The 23626-nt window shown below is 45.1% G+C and overlaps 1 protein-coding gene and 1 long non-coding RNA gene across 3 annotated transcripts in view; both read left to right on the plus strand.

The window, feature by feature from the left end:
* LOC142825305 (uncharacterized) overlaps positions 1-5218 on the plus strand; it is a 32222-nt gene extending 27004 nt beyond the window's left edge. The window contains exon 2 of the long non-coding RNA XR_012899738.1: positions 190-5218. This is a non-coding gene — a long non-coding RNA (uncharacterized LOC142825305). The remainder of the gene's footprint in view (positions 1-189) is intronic.
* The window catches only part of ACTN4 (actinin alpha 4), an 81812-nt gene that overhangs the window by 29057 nt on the left and 29129 nt on the right, over positions 1-23626 (plus strand). For both annotated transcript variants that reach the window (XM_075917223.1, XM_075917222.1), the window contains exon 2: positions 22501-22615. In XM_075917223.1, coding sequence (XP_075773338.1) covers positions 22501-22615 — 115 coding nt within the window. The remainder of the gene's footprint in view (positions 1-22500; positions 22616-23626) is intronic.

The raw sequence follows: 23626 nt of genomic DNA on the forward strand, positions 1-23626 counted from the left end.
TTTTGTGTCGTCTTGTTTGTTTTGGGGGGTGTGGTGTTTTTTTTGCTTCCTTTAAACTTTGAATGTCATCTGTGTTACCTGTCAAAGGGAAACGTGTATCAAATAGCTCAAGGACGCACTGGCACATCAAGTCACTGTTGGTCTAAGATCTGATTTGTGTTAACCCAGCCAATGTTTGTTTTATGGCAGCTGGTTACAAGCCCTTCCAGGGTGCATGGGAATGCTGCCACTGGGTTTCTCAGTCTCAGTACGGTGACTGTGCTGCAACAGAAGACTTGTGGGACCGCCTTCCATCTAGCTACAAAGAGGCGATTATGAATCCATGAAACCTGGTAACTCATCGGGTTGAGAACCTATGATTTATTGTATTCTGTTGACACTGCACAAACTATTCCTTAGCCGCTGCCTCCCCACGAACAAAGGCAGCTTTGATACAATGCCTGGAAAGCACTTGTCCAAGGCCTCACTGGGGGGAAATGCTAGGACCATATGTAGGTGCTGCAGTTCTCGTAATGTTTAGTCACAACATCCTGCCACATAAATGCTGCTCTTTGGTCCACAAACTGCTGCTCTGTGAATTGAGATATTTGATCTCTTGAGGCTCATGTTATTTGGCATGCTCATTAGTGTAAGGCCACCTTTAGTCTTGGTCATTTGAATAATGTTGTACCTGGCAAAAGCATATAGTTGCATTGAGATTGGTGGGTTTTTCAAATTATTCTTTTAATGGTTACTGGCTATTTCACACAATTATGAATTCTGCCAAATTCCAAATACTTGCCTATTTCGCTGCAGTTTGAGGAGGAAGAGTTGGCTTGTAAAGCAATCAGTGATGACTTGAACTTTGTCTGCATTATGATAGCTAACACAAACTTTAGAGCAAGGGTCTCCAGCCTTTTTAAGCACAAGATCTCGTTTTGAATTTGTCAGTTCAAGATCCATCTCAAACCCAAATACCCCCTCGACCCATTCTCCAAGGCCCTGCCCAGCTCCACCCCTTTGCTGAGGCCCCATCCTCCTCCCTCTTGAAGATGGAGTACAGGAGAGGGGGATAGTGACATCAGTGCCCCCTTGCCTCTGTCTCCCCTACCTTGTACAACAAGCAGGAGGCTCTCAGGGGCAGCTCTGAGGCTCAGAGCAGGAGCAGCAGGGTAGAGCGGGGAGGGGCAGCTGAAGTGCCAGTGCTTGATAGCCTACCAGCCAAACCAGTCAGGATCACCTATCAGAGGCTCCAAGATCTACCAGTAGATCCTTATCTATTGGTTGTGACCACCGCTTTAGAGCTTAGTGTCAGAAGGAACTCAAACCCTAAATGCCCCAGCCACGCCCCAGGACTGTGAAGGAACTGATTTGTATATGTAGATCTCTGTTGAAATCCCAACGGGGAAAATAGTGTTGACACACTTCAGCTATATGGTGACAGGTACCGCCTTGTAGGTGTTCCTAGCTACACTCCTCTTCAGACAAGCAAGAACAAGAAGTTGAAATATTCATGTTCGAATAGAAAGTACTAGATCCTCAACTGAGCTGAGGGGTTGTCCTGGTGGTGTTTCAGGACCTGCAAAAAATTCTGAAGTAATGATACATTCATGGATATGCTTCTGGCTTCTGTTTCTCAGTGGTTTAATTGTGTGGAACTTCTCACAGTATGAGGGCTGCCGAGTTCGTCTGTACAGGATAAACTTAAAAAACAAATACTGGCACTTTATAGACTAACAAAACATATAGATGGTATCATGAGCTTTCGTGGGCACAGCCCACTTCTTTAGAAGACCGGAGAGCTGGCATTCACATTACTATCGTATTTGTGCTGAATTACAGTGTCTAAGACGAAACTGGCTAAAGCCTTAGTTCTCAGCTAAGCATTTCTTTACACAAAGCCCGTACAGCTGACTTCTCACCCTTCAGTGTTGTCGGTGAGACTGAGATTACATACAGTGTTGTCTGCTTGCAAACTGTCGTCTTTACTGATTTAAAGTGAGGTCTGGACCTAGTATTGTGATGCCAGTGGCTAGCCCAACATTTAACAAAGCTTTCTCCCCAGAGATTACATGATGAAGGGAAGAGAAGCTAATCAAATGACAACTGCACTAGTTAACTATGTAACTTGTGGAGTCAGAGCATATCATCACTGTTAAGATTTTCCTGGTGGACAATTCATCAGATTCACTTTGTGATCTACAAATTCTCATGCTGCTGCTGGAAATTCATGAAGATGACTCTTAACTTTGGGCAGAAGTTGTCTCTAATTTGTAGTTGTCTACAAATGTTGTAGCACCTTGTCCTCTGTATTGCTACCTTTCTTCTGTTAGAAAGCATTTTGGGTTTAAATAGAGAATCTTGCAAGGTCCCTGTCTACACTGAAGCTTGTAAAACTTGTTTTATGCAGTTGGGCCCCATCCAATCACCTAGGCCAAATTTCCAACCCATATTCACCTGAGTTAGGGATGTGAAAGGTTAACCCGTAAGCATCACTCTTGCTGGGTCATGCTTACCGGTTCTTGGTTAACCAGTAACGCTTGGGAGCTGGTGTGGCTCGCTGCAGGCCACAGGCAGGGGGCTCCTCCAACCCTGCAGGGGGCCGCCACAAACGGGCTGCTCTAGCATCTAGAGCAGCCTCTGTCCGCAGCGAGTCTGGGCGCGTCCCCCCTCCCCCAGCAGAGCCAGCCCCAGTGGGCTGGAGCGGTCCCCCAACTGGATCCCACTTAGTCGGTTAACCAGTTAAATGTTAGTGTTACTTAATGTTCAACGATTAACTGAGACTTTACATCCCTGGCCTGAATTGGGTTTTAAACCAGTCTGGCAAACTTTTGGTCGAATCCCATTTTGAGCTGCAAGATTGTGACGTTGATTTACAGCAATGATGCAGTAATTGAGTCTGGCCCTTTAGACCAGGGCTACTCAATATGCAGCCTGTGGGCCGCATGTGGGCCCTGGTCTGCTTATTTGAGGCCTGCGATGCAGTTTGGGTTTATGCAGGGCTCAACATATGGCCCACAGGTGGGAGCCAAAACAGAAGAGTAGTCAATATAATGGTCTTCTATTGATATGCATTTTAGTAGTAAAATTCCTGGACTGTCATTGCTCATTAAAAGTGCTGTCATAGGGGTGGAAATCAGGTAAATGTTGCATTTTATTAATAGCCGCAGAACTGACTTAAATGGGGCCTGTGTTGTGTAGTCTTGCCTTAAGCTTTGTATTCATGCCCATCAGTGTGAACTAAGCTATTTGCATGTACATGCAACCACACTTAAGTTGTGGCCCTCAGCATGTGCTGTATCATTGTGCCCCCCCGGGCCCTCCAAAGTTGAGTAGCCCCGCTTTAGACAATTAAATGAAGTTTAATTTTAGATTAGAATGTAAAGGTACCTTAACACGTAACACTTCCTAAAAGTCTAGTGTGAGCAAGGCAGCTTATTCTTTAACGTGATGAACTGGTCAAGTGGCTTGTACTCATTTAGCTTTGAACACTGCTTTGTCTACATCAAGGATTTAAAATGTATTCACTAATATATTCTAAACACACCTATTCTCCTCCTTAAAACAAACCCTATTAACTGTTCTTTGGCTACATATTGTGACAACGTTCAGTTTAACATTAACTACACTTCAAAGCCAGTGTACCCATCAAGCTGAATAAGGAGGCACTGTTGAGAGTAAAGGTTACCTTCTGTCAGAATGAGGGGAATGTAACCTGCACGGAATGCTAAACTCTGAATAGTGTAGTGAGAAAATCCTAAGCTTGACAAAAGCACACCTTTGGAGTTCTGGGTGCACCAACTGTGACTGAGCAGCGAATTCAGGTTTGGAGAAACTGAGGTGGTAAAAACAAATGTTGATTGTGAAGGTAAATATCTTTCACAGCTAGCACCATAGAGCTCTACAAAGCCACATCAGACTGGTTGCTGGTTGTGCTGCAGGACATGTAAAGTAAACAGTTTTGTCCTGTGCTATAACTGAGCTTGGAACTGGCCCCTTTCAACTTGGGAGGCTTAATGGCCCCAGTGTTTACTATGAAATGACTTTGTTATATGAAAGCTTTATGGCTAGACTGACTTACATTTAGGATGACACGGCTCCCCTGCTCCTAAGAAACGCTCAAGTTAATTGGAAAGGCCAAGAGCCAAGGCTATTACTGCCAGCAGTACAATGGCATCCTGTTAACCATGTGTCCTGTTACTTGTGCAGACTGAATTTCCAGCTCATTTTGTATTAGTTGTGTAGACACATGCAGCCCTGAGCCAGAACAGTCAGGGGAAATCTATTTTTAGGTACCCATAAGCTAATGACTGAAGCCAGACAGACTCCTGTGTAGTTTTCAGAGTTGGCTTATACTTGGGTTAGACATCGGGATTCTTTTCTCATACAATTCTTCTCTTCTTCCAAGCCCCCCGCACGCACTAACACATCCTCCCGTGAAGGTGTTATCTTCATTACCTGTCTCTGTCCACTTCATCTGTGATTTGCCCCAGGCCATAAAATGAGTGGATGTTAAAACCAATGTGAGTGAGGGGTCTGGCTTTGATTTCATTCCCTGTTCATTGCCTGTGTTGTTGCTAAGACTGTCTTCCCTTTCTGTCTCCTTTTTTCTTCAGCCTTAATGTGACTCTATTTGTTCTGGGCTTTCATCTCTCGGTTGTCTGGGCCGAAGCAGGATTCACTGCTTCACTGATGGAGCACATCTGGAGATGGATTGAATCAGTGACTTAAACTAAAGGGCTTGGCTGGCTGCTTTGGCTGTAATGTGAATAGTGAATCGGTGCTGTTTGGTGATGGCGAAGGACAGGTTAAACAAATGCCTCTGCTTTCAGACTCGCTAACTTTCAGTTTGCACTTGGATGTGGCAGAGCTTGTTTTTGGAGCAGAAGCTCGGAGTAAATGGCAGTAGTGATGCATTGGAGAAATTGGCTGCCATCCCAGTTCATATGTCTGTACATCCTCTACATTAACCAGCTGTAACCCAAAAGGTCTGCTCTCCATTGGGGGCAAAAATAGACACAATTAGAAGCCTTTTCCTTTCAAATGTAGACTTGTGAATGTTGCATGTGAAGTTTGGGGACAGGTAGGAAGAGGGAAAAGTCTGCTCAGCAGAGGCAGCAGACCCACTACTGGACTTTAGCGAATATAACCTGCAGGTTATGTGAAGTTTTACATACCCCCGCACAGGCTATACTTGTCCGCGTGTAATACAGGTGTGTTTTTTTTTTTTTTTTTTTTTTTTTTACTGAAAGGAAGACAAGACTGACTGACTTGAAAAAAAGCAGCATATTTTAATTTAATAATAGGGACAGTTATATTAAAATTCATTAAAATATATTAAAATTCATTAGTTTACTATGCAACTAGTAAAAGAATAAAAACAATTTTAAAAAGCCATCTTTGTATTCTCAGTCACTCTGGTCTCTAGAATCAGCACCAGCAGCATCCTCCTCAGCATCTGAGTTCTCAAAACCATCAAAACTCTGGTCATAGTCACGGTCTTTAAAAACATCCATAAAATCCATAGCCAAGGCTAGGTCGGTTTCGGTGACAGTTGAGGTCTGTGGTGCAGAATCAGAATAGCTGTTGTACTGGGAATCAGAGTGATAAGGGTTGTAACCTACTTAGTGCTTGTTATCAGCTGCAGCTCATTAACACTTGATTACAGGTGCTTTTCATTAACATTACCCACAGTTCATCTCCTGCGGGCTATACACCTGTGCGGGGTATACCTGACTTTTTTTACTCAATCAAGGAAAACTGCAGGTTATACACATGTGTGGGTAATACTCGTGCATGGGTTATATGTGCTAATTTATGGTACTTGTGTGATGCGGAGCTTTTTAAGATACATTTGTTCTAACAGCTTTTCATGGTGCAGAAGAAGAAAACAACTGGCTGTAGAAGTAAATAAGGAGGTTGAAATGGAAAGAACTCTGGCCTTGGAGCAATAGAAGTGGTGACCGCTGCATCATTTTGCCCCGCATCAGCACAAAAGGAATGTGAAGGTTACATGCTGCAAATAGATAAGTTACCAAAGGCACAGCAATTGGCTCAAAGAAAACTAGGGATGAGAGTAAGAGAAGCATGGGTTTTTGGTACAAAGAAAGCACTCAAGCATCTTAATATGCCTCAGATACATTGAATGGGACTTTGGGCCTTGGCTGTACTGATTAGATGGAAGCTGGGAATTTGACTGCCATTAGTCGGGACTCTTATCTCTACTGTCACTGCTGATTATCAAACTGTCGAAATGGCTTTCTCTGCTTATAATCTGACTGATGCGGTCAGTAACTGTCACAAGGTGGTGTTCTTGGCGTCCGTCACTGCCCAGTTAACTGACTGTAACATCAGGCTTTGGTGCATTTCCTCGCGGAAGAAACTGGCTACTGGGCTGTGTTCCAGAATCAGAGGCTTTATCAGACTCTGCCTGGACTGGCACAGGACCTGTTTGGCTGGTGTCCCGTCTAAAAGTGGCTGAGGTTCTGGCCAGCCTGTTCATGCGGAAGGAGGGAGGGTGGGCCCCCGCTGAATGGTAGTGTGTCTAGAGAAGGGAGTGCTTCTGTTAAGAGATTTGGGTAATTGGCAAGAGTGAAAAAGGAAATGAAGCATGCACTAGGTGTAATGGGTTTTTGGTAAATGTATCTGAGTGGGTTTGATCTCACCACAAAACCCTCTGCTCCACTTGAGGATCTCTTGCTTCCTCTTGGAGCTTAGTAATTGGCACAAGTAACTAGGACCTAGACAGCAAGGATTTTCACCTCCTAGCTATTCTTCCTTCTCCCTCCCTACTCCTGCTTCTGCTGTGCACTGTCTGGAATTCAATTGTGACTGGGTTAAGGGGTCCACCCAGTTACTACAGTCAAAATCATAGTGCACATGGGACTCAACCATGTACACTGATGTAAGAAGACTCTCAAGTAAATATTATGTGTAGACTGGATCCAGGTAATAACCAGTCCTATTACTTGGTATTGCCACAGTGTTATGGGCAGTATCTGTGGATCTCCCTCAAACCTGCCTGAATGCAGAAAGAGATCCCAGAGAGTTTAGAACAGAACTAGTCTCTTGAGGAAATAAGCTTACAGTGCAGTTCTTTTAGAGAACTCAATCTTAATTACTTGACTCCTGCTCTTTATAACCATTTGAAGTTTTATTGGCTGGTTTTGTAGCATTTCTATAATAAGCATGGGGAGAGTCCTGCCAGGGAGTAAGTCTAGCTTCTCAGACTACAGCAGTAAGGGTGGAGTTCCTCTGAAGGCAGTTAAAACATTGCTCAAAAGGTATGGCAAAGCTAGTTGGCTCTTGCACTCAGCAGCCTTAAAAGCCTTAAGGAAGCACAGACTATAGTGAGGACAACTGAAACTGATCTGGGAGCCTTTTCTGTACAGCAGTTTGGCTGTTTACTTTAGAGCAGAAAGCCAGTCTAATATGTAAGGCAGCAGTTGGAGAAATAGCCACTCTTAGAAATAACATCATATATGGAATAATCTTTGCAATGTGTGTTTGGTAAAACTTTAACAAGATGAGTTACTGTTGTAGTGAACCCGATTGGTAAGACTAGCCCTCAAGTTGGACAGCAGGGCTAGAATTCTGAAGTCCCAAGAGTGTATTAACCCATGCGCGAAATGTAGCGTGAATCAGTCAGAATGTTAAGTGGGAAAACCTATTTGCATTCAGAATGTTACTCCTTTTCCTATATTTTTCGTAGAGGCTTTTGCTTAGAATCATTTAACTGGAGATGTCTTGGTGAGCACACTCAGGGTGGTGCTGGTGGTTGTTTTGTGACTGCTACACATACAATGACTTGGCAGGCTCTGGTGCAAGACATCTTTAGTTCCCACCCTGTTTGGTGATGAAACTTGGGCAAGGGTGGAACAGTATGTCTACCAAATTTTCTTGAGGAACATTGAATAGAAGATACTTCCTGCTTGTGCCCCAAAGGCTTGACTTGAGTTACAGCCCAGCTTGAAAGCTGTCAATCATGACATGGAATTTATGATGAGCTGTAGCCTATATTGTCTCATAGGCAGTCAGAATCTGCTTATCGGGTGACTTTCGAGCAGTATTGGAACTATCATCTCCACCTTTGTAATTGACTCTATCTTGAAACCCGTCATTCTGTCCATATAAGGTAATCTCTGAGTTCCTTACTGTTGGCACAGTGGCAGGAATGTCAGGGTAATGCAGCTGCCTCAACGTAATTCATTCTGCTCCTCCTCTTTGATGCAGGAGCTGGTCATGTGGCTTAGAAATGTTTCAGCATGTTCAAAGATCTACTTCAGTTACACTCTCCACCTTACCTTAGGAATTTGGGGCTTGATCCTGCCAATGCTGAGAAATCCAGTAATGCGTTCAATAACTTCATCTCATTGACTTAAATGGGAGTAAAGGCTGCAAAGCACCTTCATAGCGGCACCCTGGATCTCATAGCATCAGGGCAGTGGTTAGCATGTTGCCACTTGGATGTAGACACGCGTCAAGTTCATTTTCCTCTGAGAAGCATCCTAGATCTACAGGATCAGTGCTGCATCCCATCTTTTAAACAGTTTCTTGGAGGAACCCCTTCAGTGCTGGACCCCTGGAAGAGGTTTTACTCTTTCTTCAGGGCAGGCCACACAATCTCACCTCCTCTAAGCTGGAGCCTCGGATCTGGCATTCCTATGTCATGCTTTGAGCTCTGCCCAGCAAGTCCACTTATAGATTCCTTGTTAGTGACTTATGCTATGCCAACACTGGCACCCGAACAACAAAACGTTTGTCATGCAGAGGTGTTAAAATGACTCCACTCCTCCCCCCCTTTGAAAGACACAAGTTTTGCCAAAAGCTGCCTGTGTGAACAGTGCTTTGCTCTCCTGCTGACAGACTGAACATCACTTGTTGCGCTGGAAGTATTTTGTCAGCAATAGCCAACAAAGCTACACTGCCTGACTTTGAGACATGGCTGTGTTGCTAAAAGCTGTGTAATGTAGATCAAGTGTTGTACGTTCTTCAGCAACTAAGGCACCGCATCAGGTTTGTGTTTGCAGTGACACACGGCGACACTTTGAAATGAGTGATTCGTTAGTCCTCTGGAGTGCAGCACTGTTACTTCATAGGTTAAACATAGTCTATCTGGTCAAGCCAGAGGAAATTGGAACCCACAAGCCGCATGGTGGTAGATTCAATGTTATGTCCTTTCTCTCTGACTCCCGTCTGTCCTGAGAGAGAGCAGCACCTCCCAGCAGAGCCGAGGTAGCTCACCAGTCCACCTGCGGGAGATTTCCTCTGTCGCCTATCAGGTATTCAGTTGTTAAGCTTCCATTGCCCTCTGAGTCAGTTTCCATAAGATCCTTAAGGAACCTATTCATTGCAGTCCAGACACCTTAGTCTGTGCTGCTCCAAGAGCAGACTCCACTCGTTTCCTTCCACTCTGTGGCAATGGACAGTACAGAGAAACTGAGGCACACATTAGTATTACAATTCAGATTTTTTTGGGGTGATTTTTTGTTGGAGGGAGGCTTCACAACCCTGAATTCCCACTATGAGTTGGGAAAGTTCACTCTAGTCTTATGGCTTTCTGACCCCATTAGTTTAAAATCGGAATGTGAATGGATAACCAAGATGGTGGGCTGGGAGTTGGGAGCTTTCTGCGGGGCCAGAAGTGCCCCCCACCACGTGCAGGGCTGCTGACTCCTGCCAGCCCACCTGCCCACATGGGTGCCTGCTCCAGCACACGCCGATCAGTTAACTGCTTAAATATAATGTTTAACTGGTTAACCAATTAAACGAGATTTTACATCTCTAGTTTTGAAATACCAGTAACAATTCATCTTTTGCTGGCTAAAAAAGGTGCAGTTATTCTCTACCCCCACACATCCTGTGTTGCAGTGGCTCTTCAAATTGTGAATGTGTAAAATTAAAATGTCCTGAACTGTGCCTTCCAGGTTTTTTGCGTGCGTTGGCTTAATGCCACATGGAGGGAGAACACCCACCCTTTACAGCTGCTTGTATGGCTTGGCAGGACTCTAGAGCAAAATAGGTAGAGCCAATCCAAGTGGCATGGCTCACCTGGATCGGTGCCAGACCAAGCCCTTGTGGAGCAATTGAGTCAGACTTTCTAGCCCTGTTCATCTTGCTCCTCCCAATCCTATAATTATACTAAGAGAGGTTGCAGGAGGGAGGGGGACTTGAGAGTTTCTTTAACATTCTCCCCCTCTTTAGTAACGCAATACTTCTATTTGAGTTACACCCTAATTTGACACTAGGGGCCGGGAGTCAGAGTAAGAGCTCTTAGCATTCATAGATCTTAAGTGAGTGTGAGGTTGCTGGGAAACACAAGCTAATTATCTGCAAGCTCCAGTTCTGACCCAGCAGGTTAATGACACTTGCATGATATCATTACTCTCTAGCATAGGCTTCACTGTCTGGGTTTTCTTCCTTCCTAGCTGCTGCTTGAAATTCTCTCCTTAGACCAGGAAGCACAGTGCCATGCTGCACTTCCTCACTGGGGCTTGAGCCAGCAAGTTTCTGGGGGGAGAGGGAGTGTGAGTAATGGCAGCAATCAAGGGCTGAGATGAATGGGTTGCTCCTCTCACTCTGGATCAGAGGAGTGAAGATCAGTGTGGATAACTAAATCTGTTGCACAAACCTTTCTCAATCTGCCCGGGTTCAGTGGGTGACAGTTTCTCTGAGGTTTCATCAGAGCTTAATTCATTGAGAATAGTGATAGAAATGTAGCCGTGTTAGTCTGGTGTAGCTGAAACAAAATACAGGACTATGTAGCACTTTAAAAACTAATAAGATGGTTTATTAGATGATGAGCTTTCGTGGGCCAGACCCACGAAATTCATTGAGGTTTTTTATTTGTTCTGAAAAATTCAGGTGTTTTAATGTGTTAAACTAGAGCCAACCTGAACAAGTCACCTGCTGTGTAACAACTGAACACAGACGTTCATGCAAATGCTGAGAGCCTGGGAGGTACTTGATAAAACTTAAGGTACAGAAGTTAAATGCCAACCGTTTCCATAACCTGTAGGCTAATTCCTTTGTTTTTATTACCAGTTTAGGTTGAAATGTGGGCGTAGAACATAAGCATTCAGCAGGGCTGGGGGAATGATGGTAACAAAGATGCTGTATAAAAAGATAGCGAGAGCTATCAAGAGTCCCAAGTCTACTCCAGTTAGCTTTATATTACTCTTGGCTGCCAGTCAAGATCATAGCTGTTACAAGGCAATTCCAAACCAGCAGCCTGGGGGATTAGTGTTAAGGTAGCCCTTGCTCCGTCCTCCCTAGCTGACCTGCAGTTTTCACTCGTGGTGCCGAGGAGTCTGTTCTACTTGTGGTGATGCTGTTGTTCACCAGTTTTTACCCTCTGCCCTAAGGAGATGGGCTTAATAGAGGGGTGTTTTACCAGTGCAAATGTTACTGACACGTCACCTCTGAGGGAGTCCCAGTTATAAGGCAGGACTGACCTTAAATGGGAATGTTTCTCTACAATGAAAATGGCACATGGCTCATGCCAAGAGCAGCAGATGGTGAGCTTCCTAATAGCTGCTGGGAGGGAGGCAGCCTCAGTAACGCACAGGAAGGAAGTGATCCTTTCTCCTTAAGAAGCTCATATAGCAATATTGCCTCCACTGCCGTGCCTGCATCCCTCGTGCTTAGCGTGACTGGGGCTTGTAAACCCGCAACCCGCGAACTGCTTACTCAGTCAGCACCACTCTTCCCAGGTGATGCTTCTGTTAACTGGTGCCGCAGAGGGCTGCTCCAGTCCAACTGGACCTGCTGCCCTGCACCGTGGGTGGATGGTTAACCGGTCAAACGTAATTTAGCCAGTTAACATTTTAAACACTATTTTACATCCCTGCTAAGCACCGCGCACAACATGCTTCCTGCTCCAAAGAGTTTGCAGTCTAAGCCAGTGAGGAACAGCCTAGGCTAGTGAGTGGGATGCATTAGTGGCCCTCTTGCAGCCCGCTCAGATGAAAGATTGTTATAACTACTCTCTCCTGCGATTGGTTATGCTAACTGCGCTTGTGTGCCTAGAATTTGCTGGGTGTGCAGACTGAACCCTAGCAGTGCTTTGATTGGATGCAGTGGGAGCGCAGGGCTCTCATAACCTCCTGTGCAATCAGCATGCGTCTCACTTCACATGCATCTCACTTTTGTAATAGTGGTAAGAAAAAAATTGAATGAAAACCAGCAGAATCTGGCACTCCTGTGCATGGGCAGCAGTAAACAAAATGTCTTGTGGGCCACCCTTATCTAATCATGATCTATCTTCCCCCTCCCCCCAGTCTAACCTGTAGCATTGTGAGATCAGCAGTGAAAAATACTTGAGTGAGGTCCATCAAGATTTTGCAAGGTGCTGTACAAAAGGCATGATACCGCCACAGCATGCTTGAAGATGAAGTCTGTTGAGAGCTCTACATTTTCCTTAATGGTCACTTACATCCATGGTACAAAACTACTGTTGTTTCTTGGTCCTCAGGAAGGGTAAGGACTGAATTTGCAAGAGGGTTGTAGTTCAGATGTTAGGTGCCCTGGCAGTGCCATGTTACTTGCTCAGATTAGGCCTGGCTGTAACTAGCGTTATTTAATTAGTTCTCTCACTTTCGTAAATGTTAAATACACCTGCTTATGTGTGGAGTTGGGTCCCTAATGGGAAACAATGCAATTCTGCAGTTTGACTTTTACAACGCTGGATTCCTGGGGATGAAATTAGTCTCTTAAGTCAGTGGTCTCCAACCTTTTTTTCACTCAAGATCACTTTTTAAATGTCAGAACAAGCCAAGGGGATGAGAGGCTCAGGACAGGGGGTTCCAGTGTATGATAGGCTGAGATCTAGGCTTGCGGGATGGGGTGCAGGAGTGTTATGATGCTGCACCAGATGGGGGCTTGGCCCCAATTGGGGGTTTGTTGGCCAGGCTTCATTTTTAAATAAAATATTATGTCAAACACAAAGTTTCAGCATTGTCTTTCTTTATGGGAAGGGCAGGGAACCTGTTTTGAGTCAGGGGTCACTGACCCATAGAAAAGTCAGTTGGGGCCACACAAGTGAGAGGCAACAAAAATAACTCCTCTAAAAACCTCCAAGCCTCACTAATGTGGCCCCAACTGTGCTGGTGGGAGCAGGGGACATGGTACTGGGAAAGGTGCTAGTGGGTGCTGAGGTGGGGACAGGGTGCCAGTGGGGGCAGGGGACCGAGTGCCAGTGGGGGCTGGGTGCCAGTGGGAAGAGGGGGCAGGATGTTGGTGGGGGCAGGGAGTCCCCAGCACGCCCCCTCCCCCACAGAGAAGGGAAGCACTGGTGCGCAGCAAGTCCCCGGCATGCCACAGCCCTGAATTATGGTACCACGCTGGCTGTTTGGGGAAGGGGGAGCAGCCAGCGCACTTCCTGAAACCCTGGAAGTGGTGCGCAGCTGCCGGACTTCCTTCCACCCTGCAGGAAACTGGCACTACTGGTAAGTATTCAATAAAAGCAGCTCTGATTGCTTCCCCGGTGCTACCAGCACAGATTGATGAAGAGCTGTGTATTGGATGCAGAGTATTCACACCTCTCTCTTTCTGGAAACTTCTGCTTGAGGAACTTTTGCGCACAGGAGACAGTTTGCTTGTCATCTTTTGTCCATATCCAGAATAAATAAATCACTATTAGAGATGTAAAATCCCTGGGCTCCATGCAGTACTGTCACTTTGAAGTCCCCCCCCCCCCTTGCTGTCTGTATCTGATAGAGGCAGCAAAGGGGGGGGGGGGGAGAATTGACTAGTCAATTAATCCTTAACATCCTTACTCCAGCCCTCACTGGTTATTCATATCCTTGATCACTGTACAAACTGTACATTACATAAGATACTTGCAGTGCAAGAAACCGAAAGGATTCTAAAACATTAGCTTGGCACAGGAAGATGTTTTAAACCTATATAATCTCCCTTATTTGGGGATTTTGCATAAATGCAGTGATGGCCATAACTCTTTAGTGTAACTGCATATTTGTGGACTATTCCTAGGGCTTTAGACTGGTAGTTTCAGTAGCATTTCATATTCTTACAGCAGAAGTGTTACTTAAAATGCTTTATCCTGAAAGTCATTTTGTAGAAATTAGAGGTTAATAGAGTGAAACAAAAATGTAACTGTTTGGAATGCAAACTGGAGACTTTCAGATTCAATAGAAGTGAAATCTACACTACTGAGCCTTTCCAAGGTATTTTGTCTTTTACTTGGCCTAACACGAGACTGAGTAAGGAAACAGGATTTTACTTCTAGGTGCTAGACTTTGGAATTAAACTAATTTGAGTGAATCAAACTAATTTGTGTTTAAGTCACTAGTCATAGCATAAAAGAAGATGGTGTTGTCTAGTGGCTAGAGCAGGGAATTGGGAATAGTTTCCTAACTTCTATTCATAATTCTGTCACTAATCCAGCGTAGAGGATTGGATAAGTTTCTTCCTTTTTCTGTACTTCAGTTTACTAATAAACCAGATGGCCAGAGTGGGGGCTTAATTTATGTGAAACAAATTTTTCCGAGGAATATGTACTACTGTTGTTATAGTGCATCACCTGCAGTGATAGTCACTGGGTCTCTTGTAGGACATCTTTTTCTTTGCTTTGCCTAGTGAGTCAAGCCAGTTCAACTAGATGCATAGATTTCAGGTGTCTCTGAGCTGTGGATACATCGTGGGTCTCTAGTCAATGTTCCATGACGCCCTGGAGAATGAATTGCTCTTGGCCTCAGGAGCTGAAAACTCACTCGGTATGCTTAGATCAAGAGACCTTGGAGCATATCCTAACCATTATTTGTGCATGGCCTGAATCTCCCACAAGCCGTCACCCTTTGAGCTTTCAGGTTTTACTTTCTCAGTGACTGGATTCCAGTCGCTGCCCGGAATGTGCTGAGTTGATGGCACCTGCCAATGGAGAATTTTCTTAACTCAGATTTAAGCCGGTTTTGTTGCTGTCCATAGTCTGTTCCAGTTGCCTGTAACAAAGTTTAATCCTCATAGTGCTTGCAGTAGTTCTGTTGTACTGGAGGCCTTGACTTCCAAGGAGCTGTGAATGATGTTGACCCAGTCAGAACTGAGCTAATGCACAGTCATTGTGCTATCAGGATGTGTTACTATGGGAACCCCTGTCTGGTCTCTCTGCACCCCTTGCAGATTTGCTTCTAGTCTAAATTGTAGCTGGACATCTAGAAATCCAGTTTGTATTCCTCTTAGCCACTTGCAGGCTAGTTACTTACTTGTTGCCAGAACCTCTTCATGAGTGAATAGCATGCATTGGTTAGAATCTACCTTCTCCGCTCAAGAGTATGTTGGCTAACTCGAACAGAAGTTGTCGCTGATGACATTATCCATAGGCTTTTGTGACTTAGTTGGCACTCATTTGTTAATAGCTATTACTGAAGAAGTTGACGTCAGTTTGTCTCCATCTGTTGGCAGGAAAGGGTAAATCACTCCTTAGATTTGTAGAAGAATGTCAAGGAATGGAAACATTCCCTTCTCTGGATTCCAAGGTTACAAAATATGGGCGGAAGAAGCTTGAGCAGAACCCAGATTGTCTAAACTTTGTCTATTCAAATAATCATGTGAAGACCAGATGGTTCTGAAGCCGGCTTTCATATCCACCTTGTCATTGCTATGACAGGAAATGCAATATTGGGAGTAGGAGCAAGAGACTGAGTCACAATTCATGGGTGCTGTTCCAGCCAGTACAGCTAACTTGCTGTGCTCTTGTATTAATCACCTGCATGCAGGGAGGGGTTCTGGACACATTTTTGGCCAATTGGGAAATGCATGCTTGCATCTGAAGAAGTGGATTGTGCCCATGAAAGTTCATGATTTCATCTACATATTTTGTTAGTCTTTAAGGTGCTGCAGGACTCTTAATTTTAGTTGCATACTAACACCTCTGAAGCCTTCATTCTGTTTAGTTACACAACCCATGAGATCCCTGTCAAACACTGCCTTAATGCTTTCTAATCTGCAGGGTCTCCTACCTGAGTTAGAGCGCACACTGTTCCCAGACGTGGTCCCCCTGCTGTTTAGTGAAATAAACTTCCATTGTTGAGAGCTTAGTTACAAGATTGCTTCCTCATGACATAGACTTTTTGAAAGACAAATCAAAGGTTATACTTTCTCTCCTCACCTCCCCCCATTGCTTTGAAGATGCAAGATCCTTGTAAGATGCTGATTTGCCTTCCTCTCTCCTTTTGAGGTCATTAAGCACGTTTCACAAGAGGAAGGTGTCTGGGGAAAGGCACTTAAAATGAAAGAATCTCAGACTATTTCAGTGTGTGGCAGCCTTATCAAGTGGAAAACAGCACTAGCATAGTTCTGGGGTTCTTTTAAAAGCTTATCCTCAAATTCTGTCCATGAAATGGGGTGGAGAAACACTTTTTTTCCCTCCTCCCATCTTTGTCAGATGAACTGCTCATTAAAAACCTGCCATTGTAACATTCCTTAGCACTGAGCTCACCCAAGGCACCAATGATTGTCCAGCAGTGTTTGGGGTGGAACAGTACTCTAGGTTCATTCATTCTGCTTCCTGGCTGTTGGGACCTGCCACACAGCAGGTTATGGAGGGGCTGTGCCATGATGCACATGGATGGATTTTGATCCCCATCCCATCTCCGAACCAGTGGACTCTGCCCAATGTGTGTGGCTGTGAAAGTTCATAACAGGCCCCACTGCCTATATAGCCGGAACAACAGGGTGAATAGCTTGTGAATGCAACAGATCTTTGAAAGGTGACTGGGTTGGAACTGGGCTAGAGATGTAGCCGTGTTAGTCTGGTGTAGCTGAAACAAAAAACAGGACTATGTAGCACTTTAAAGACTAACAAGATGGTTTATTAGATGATGAGCTTTCGTGGGTCAGACCCACTTCCTCAGATCAAATAGTGGAAGAAAATTGTCACAACCATATATACCAAAGGATACAATTAAAAAAAATGAACACACATGAAAAGGACAAATCAAATTTCAGAACAGAAGGGGGTTGGGGGGGAGGTAATTGGGGAAGCTATCTTTGTAATGGGTAAGATAATTAGAGTCTTTATTCAAACTTAAGTGTAAAGTGTCGAATTTAAGCATGAATGACAGTTCAAAGGATTCTCTTAAGACTGTAGTCTTAAAAGGCCTTTGAAGCAGGATGCAGATAATCAAGTCGTTGAGACAATGTCCTTGCTGGTTGAAATGGCAAAAAACTGTTTTTTCTTTGGGATCCTAGGTGGGAACTGTGTGTGGAAGAAAGGGGATAGGTTGGGCTCAAGCCATGAGGTGGGCTGATATGACTCTGTCCTTGGAAGCAGGGTGTTAAGAGCTTTTGCTGGTCTCCTCTTCTCCCCGTTCCCCCAAAAGGGATGGGAAGAGTTGTAATTGTTCTGCAAGGAGGCTGAATAGAATGTCACTTAACTTGCCTGAATCACTGATATTTCTGCAAGTTTCCTACTTTAGACTTAAGTCACATTCAATTCAACTAAATGGGCGGTAGCACCATAGAGTTTCTTCCTGAAATTCTGTGGTAGACAGGACTGTGAAAGCAAGTATGCTGAGGAGGCCAGAAGAGGGAATAATAGTTTTATGAAGAACCGAGTTTTGTGCTAAACCCTTTTTGTGAGGACAGCAGGCTTTCGCCATAAGGAAAAATTAGGGTTACTTGTTCCCATAACACAAGAAATAGGGGGTCGTAAACGGGTAATGCAGGGGTTCTCAAACTTGTGATACCATGACCCCCCTCTCAGTTGCTCGCGACCCCCCGGGGACAGCCTCGCAAGGCTGCTGATGGCATTGTGGGGGAGGAGAAGAGGGGAAAAGCGCTGCTAGCTCTCAGCCCATGCAGGCCCTCGGACAGGGTCAGAAGCAGCAGCCAGGGTTGGGAGCAATCCCTGCCTATGGCGTGGGGGCTGTGGGCTGGAGCGCCCTCTTCCTGTCCCCATTTAATCAGTTAACCAGTTAAAGTTTAACCGGTTAACTAGTTAAAGGAGATTTTACATTCCTAGTATCAGGTTGGAAACCTACAAAGGAAGTCTTTTTTTCATGCAACGCATAGTCAACCTGTGGAACTCCTTGCCAGAGGATGTTATGAAGACCAGAACTTTAACTGGCTCAAAAAAGAATTAGATACATTCATGGAGGATAGGTCCATCAGTGGCTGTTAGCCAGGATGACCTCTTTGTCAGAAGCTGGGAATGGGCAATAGGACGAATCACTTTATGGATAATTCCCTGTTCATTACTCCTTTTGGGGTGCCTGACATTGGCTGCTGTCAGAAGACAGGCTACTGGGCTAGATGGACCTTTGGTCTGACCCATTGTGGCTGTTCGTATGTTCTTAGCCAGGGCTACTCAACTTTAGAAGCTGTGGGGGGCCACAATGATACTCACAGCACATGCTGAGGGCCGCTGCAACTTAAAGGTGATTGCAAATACATGCAAATAGCTTCTTTCTCACCAGGCATGAAGACAAAGCTTAAGGCAAGACTACACAACACACAGGCCCCATTTAAGTCAGTTCTGCGGCTATTAATAAAATGCAACATTTCTCCGACTTCCACCCCTATGACAGCACTTTTAAAGAGCAATGACAGTCCAGGAATTTAACACTAACATGCATCTCAGCAGAAGATCACTATATTGACGACTCTTGTTTTGGTTCCCACCCGCGGGCCACGTGCTGAGCCCCCCATAAACCCAAACTGCACTGTGGCCGCAAAGAAACAGGCCTTGTGCTGCATGCGGCCCGTGGGCCACGTGTTGAGTAGCTGTGTGTTTAGCTATAGTAAAATAAGGCTTTTCCTCTTGGAAATTAACTTTCTCCAAAGCTGTGTAACTTGTGGCTTATTCTGAAAAGTCTTTAAGGCATCACTTCTCAGCTGCTCTGAACAGAACTGTTCAGCTCACTTCTTGAGCAGGCAGAGCAGTTTCTGGATTTCATGTCAATGGGGGTGCTCCATGCTACTTCTAAAAGGGGGCTTGCCATTGAATCGGAGAGTACGCTTCCTGGAGGCAGGGGAAGGCTTTTTATAGCGTCAGACACTTTGAAGTACAGCAAATATTAATAAACTACAAAGAGACAGTGATTTCCTGTGACTACTGCTCATCACCCTAGCTGGGGGTGGGAGTGTTGCATGACAAAATGTGCCACTTGCTTAATTACCTTTCTTTAGCGTTCCAGAAAGGGCAGACCTTGTGCCTACACTGGCCTTTAGCAGTCTTAACTATTAGGAAAAAAGTTGATTGTGAAATTGTATGCAATCTCTCCAACTTCTGGTAAAGAGGAGTCTTTTCTCTGCAGCTATCTGGTTTCTTCAGGAAATAACTTACATCTAAAAGGTATTGCTGAACAAAAGTTCCTAATATACAAGAATGGGAAACATGCCCCCATTTTCAGTGTTTCATGTAGTTTTTATTTTACCCCGAGCATGCAAAATGACAAAACCCACTTCTTCTCCGGTAGACCTGAGTAATTCCTAACACATGTTCTTCTCTCCCAGCCTATGTGTTGGGCATGCTGTCCTCAGGATGTGTGGAGGAGGGTTTTTTAGAGTGAATGCCAGTTTGATTGGTGTAATCGTCCATTGGTACCATTATACTAGTGTTTCTCGGCACATAAGAACATTGGCTTGTCAAGTTTAGAAAAGAGAAGACTGAGAGGGGATGTGATAGCTGTTTTCAGGTATCTAAAAGGGTGTTCTAAGAAGGAGGGAGAAAAATTGTTCTCCTTGGCCTCTGAGGATAGGATGACAAGCAATGGGCTTTAAGTGTATCGGGGAGGTTTAGGTTGGACATCTTCCTGCCTGTCAGGGCGGTGACACACTGGAATCAATTGCCTAAGGGGATTGTGGAACAGCAGGTTAGATACCTGTCAGGGATGATCTAGACCAGTGGTTCCCAAACTTTTCAGCATCACGCCCCCTTTTTGATTTTTGAAAAACCCTCATCCCCCCCTTCCCCAAACAGCAAAACTTGTTGAGCAAAAAAAAGGAACTGACTGGGGCAGCAAAACTTGATTGGGGGGGGGGGGGGGGGGAGAGAGGACTGGGTTGCCTTGTGCCCCCCATGGAATTTCTTCATGCCCCCCAATTTGGGAACCCATGATCTAGACCATGCTTGGTCCTGCCATGGGGGCAGAGGACTGGACTTGATGAGCTTTCAAGGTCCCTTTTGGTTTTATGATAAGAACGGCCATACTGGGTCAGACCCTAGCCCGGTGTCTGTCTGCCAGCAGTGACCAATGCCACATGCCGCAGGAGGAGTGAACACAACAGGTAATCATCATGTGGGTAACCATCACCCTCTTGTCATCCATTTCCAGACAAACAGAGGCTCAGGACACCATTCCTACCCATCCTGGCTAATTGCCATTGATGGACCTAACTCCATGAATTTATCTTGCCCTTTTTTTAACCCTGTTCAAAAGTCTTCGCAGCATCTTCTGGCAGGGAGTTCAACAGGTTGACTGTATGCTGCATGAAGAAAAACTTCCTTTTTGTTTTAAACCGGCTACCTATTAATTTCATTTGGTGACCCCTAGTTCTTATATCATGTGAACACGTAAATAACTTTTCCTTATTCACTTTTTCCACACCAGTCATGATTTTATAGACTTCTATTCTATACTCCCTCAGTCTCCTCTTTTCTAAGCTGAAAAATCAATGTCTTTTTAATCTCTCTTCATGTGGGACCCGTAATCTGAACCTTTTCCATTGCCAGTATCTTCTTGAGAAGAGGCAACCACATCTGTATGCAGTATTCAAGATGTGGGTGTCCCATGGTAACACACTGAGGCTGAGTTTACGCTGGCATTTTAGAGCACTGTAACTTTCTGGCCCAGGGTTATGACACCCTCCCTCCCCACCAAAGCGCTAGAAAACACCAGTGTGAGCCAGGGTAGAGTGCTGGGTTAGCTACTCCCCTCGTGAAGGTGACGTATATAGAGTGCTAGGAGATCTCTTCCAGTGCTCGTGCCATGGACACACTTTCGATTGAAAGCACTGTGCTGTTGCGCATTAAAGTTTTAAGTGTAGACACAGCCTGAATTGAGACACATGCCTGTGCTAGTTCTGACTTGCCAAGCATTATTCTTCAGCCTTGCAGTCTTGCTTACTTGCTATGAAGTCATGTCACTTTCCACACTCCAAGGGTGTGTCTAGACTACATGGCTCCGTCGACCCATGTAAATTAGTGTATTCAGCATAGTCAAAGAAGCGGGGATTTAAAGAATCCCCGCTTCATTAAAATAAACATGGCTGCCGCACTGTGCCCGACGATCAGCTGATCCGACACAGCGCAGCAGTCTAGATGCGGATCTGTCGACTGGGGAAGCCTTTGCTGACCGCTCCCTTATGCCTCGTGAAACGAGGTTTACAGGATTGGTCGGCAAAGTGCTCCTCATCAGATACAGGGTAAATCTGTGGCAGCTCTTCAAATTGGCACATGCCTAAATCCTTAGAGTATCACATTTTAACCTTACCATGTTTGCTCTCTGAGGGCTTTGTGTAGGATAGAGTATCAATTAGACAGCTACTGTAGGAGTTTTTGAATGAACAGGCTTAGTAACAGTTGTCAAAACAAATGATGTCTGTCCAGAATGCTCTGCAGCTGTTCGTGTATTCCTCTGGCAGTACTAATCTTGTGTGGGGTTGCGAATATAGCGTTTCTTCAGTGACAGATCTTAACATCTTTATTCGAGAGAGTGCCTCTCATCTGAACAGCAGCTTGCGATATTGCAGGTGTTGAATATTGCTCCCTGTAGTGAGGGGAGTTGTGATGTTTGTGTGTGGGCTGCTTAAATGTTACTCTAAGCTGGAAGGATTGAACTAATGCACTGCAGTGGCCAAGCTACACTGGCATTTAGCATGTGGAGTTTTTCACATCGGAGTTGTGGTATGTGCAATTTTAAGCTCTGTAGCTCAGGGTTTGTTTGCCATAGCAAGGAGGCCACCGGAAACCAAGAATAGACTGAGAGCGTCCAGCTATAGCCAGAATGGTCTGTCTTTTGCTCATGCAGGAACTGCTTGTGCGCTCTGCAGCGGCTGCTTGTCCATGTTAACCACATACCTCTGTAGTATAGCAAGGTACTGCTCATGTGTGTTTGCTAAATGTGGTGAGCATTTTTATGTCCACTAAATGCAATTCTGTTATCTGCTAAAGCTCCCTCTTGTTCTACCAGCTCAAAGATAGCACTTGGTCAAGTCTAAAAATGTTGGGTCAAGCTGTTAGTCTGCTGCAAGACAGGATGAAGTAGTGGTTCTTGGAATAAGTTTTTGGGGAAATGATAGCGGAGCGAAAACCTTTGTAAGGTGGTAATGATACTGTCCAGCAGTGAGCGGACTTAGAAATGAAGTGAGCACAGTGAATAGAACTATCCAAGATAGGGCATCAATGTACACGCATGCTGATGAGAACAGCACCATGTTGTGGTGTCAATTATTGGATCCAAATAACTTAATTCATGTAAACCTGGATAGCTTAGATTAAGCCTTTGTTCATTTGTAGACTGAATACTGCGATAACACACCCTCCTTCTCTTGTTCTTTCAGACTTTTACAGCCTGGTGCAATTCTCACCTGCGGAAGGCTGGCACGCAGATTGAGAACATAGACGAAGATTTCCGCGATGGGCTCAAACTAATGTTGCTCTTGGAGGTCATTTCAGGTGTGTAACTGACTACTGCTGTACAGGTTAATTAAAGGATCCCGGAAATCTTGGGCTCCCTCCCATTCTGTCACTTAAATTGTAAGGCTTTTTGGCCCGTCGCCATGTTATGGGTGTACAATGAGACTCTTATTTCCAATTAGCGTATGTCTACACTGCAGTTTAAACATTTGTGGCCAGCCCTGATCAGTTCACTTGGACTGTGAGGCTATGCAATTGCAGGATAGGTATTCGGGCTGGAATCCCACAGCTCTGGCTTCAGCCTGTGCTTGAACATATACAGCACAGTTTTACAATCCTGCAGTCCGAGCACTGCAAGCCGTGGGTGTGTTTGAAGTGCAGATATCCCTTTAGGCCAGGGTCTCTAGGTACTGCCACAATGCAGGCACTCCCTGGCTTACAAACAGAGCTTACCTGCAGCCTCATGGGAGCAGGCAAGAGGCACAAGTGGCAGCGAGTGCTGGCCAGAGGAGCAGACAGCAGTCACATTGCCAGCATCTAGAGAGAAGCAGCACGTTGAAGGAGAAACTGCCGCTCTCTCTGGACACTGGCTGCACAGCCCAACCTTCTGCTCCTCTGGAGTCCTCCAGCCCGTGTTCATGCTGCAGCTCGTCTCCTGCTGAACTGGGGATGGAGGCTTCCAGAGCCAGTGCTGAGCCTGTGGTGGTGGGTGGCCACAGAGGCTGATGCAGAGCCTGCAGGCAGAGGTGGCAATGAGAGAATGCCCAGAAGTCCTCTTCAGAATCTCCACCTGCCTCCTCATCCCCATTGAATTAAGCCTGCTTTTCCTCAAGCACCAGCATTCCTGGTTAAATAAAAAACTCTCTACTTTCTTCATTGCAAACGTGCAGTATTTCAGCTACATTCTGGATTACATAGGCTTTTGTGGGCTAGCCTGGGAACCTGTCTACCCTTTACTATCTTGTTTCTATGGGAAAGCACGTGCTGAGTTTCAAACAATCAATTTACAAACCAGTGTTGGAACTTCCTGTACAACTAGGCATCTGTTAC

This window comes from Pelodiscus sinensis, unplaced genomic scaffold (assembly GCF_049634645.1).
Source record: "Pelodiscus sinensis isolate JC-2024 unplaced genomic scaffold, ASM4963464v1 ctg62, whole genome shotgun sequence".
Classification (NCBI taxonomy): domain Eukaryota; kingdom Metazoa; phylum Chordata; order Testudines; family Trionychidae; genus Pelodiscus; species Pelodiscus sinensis.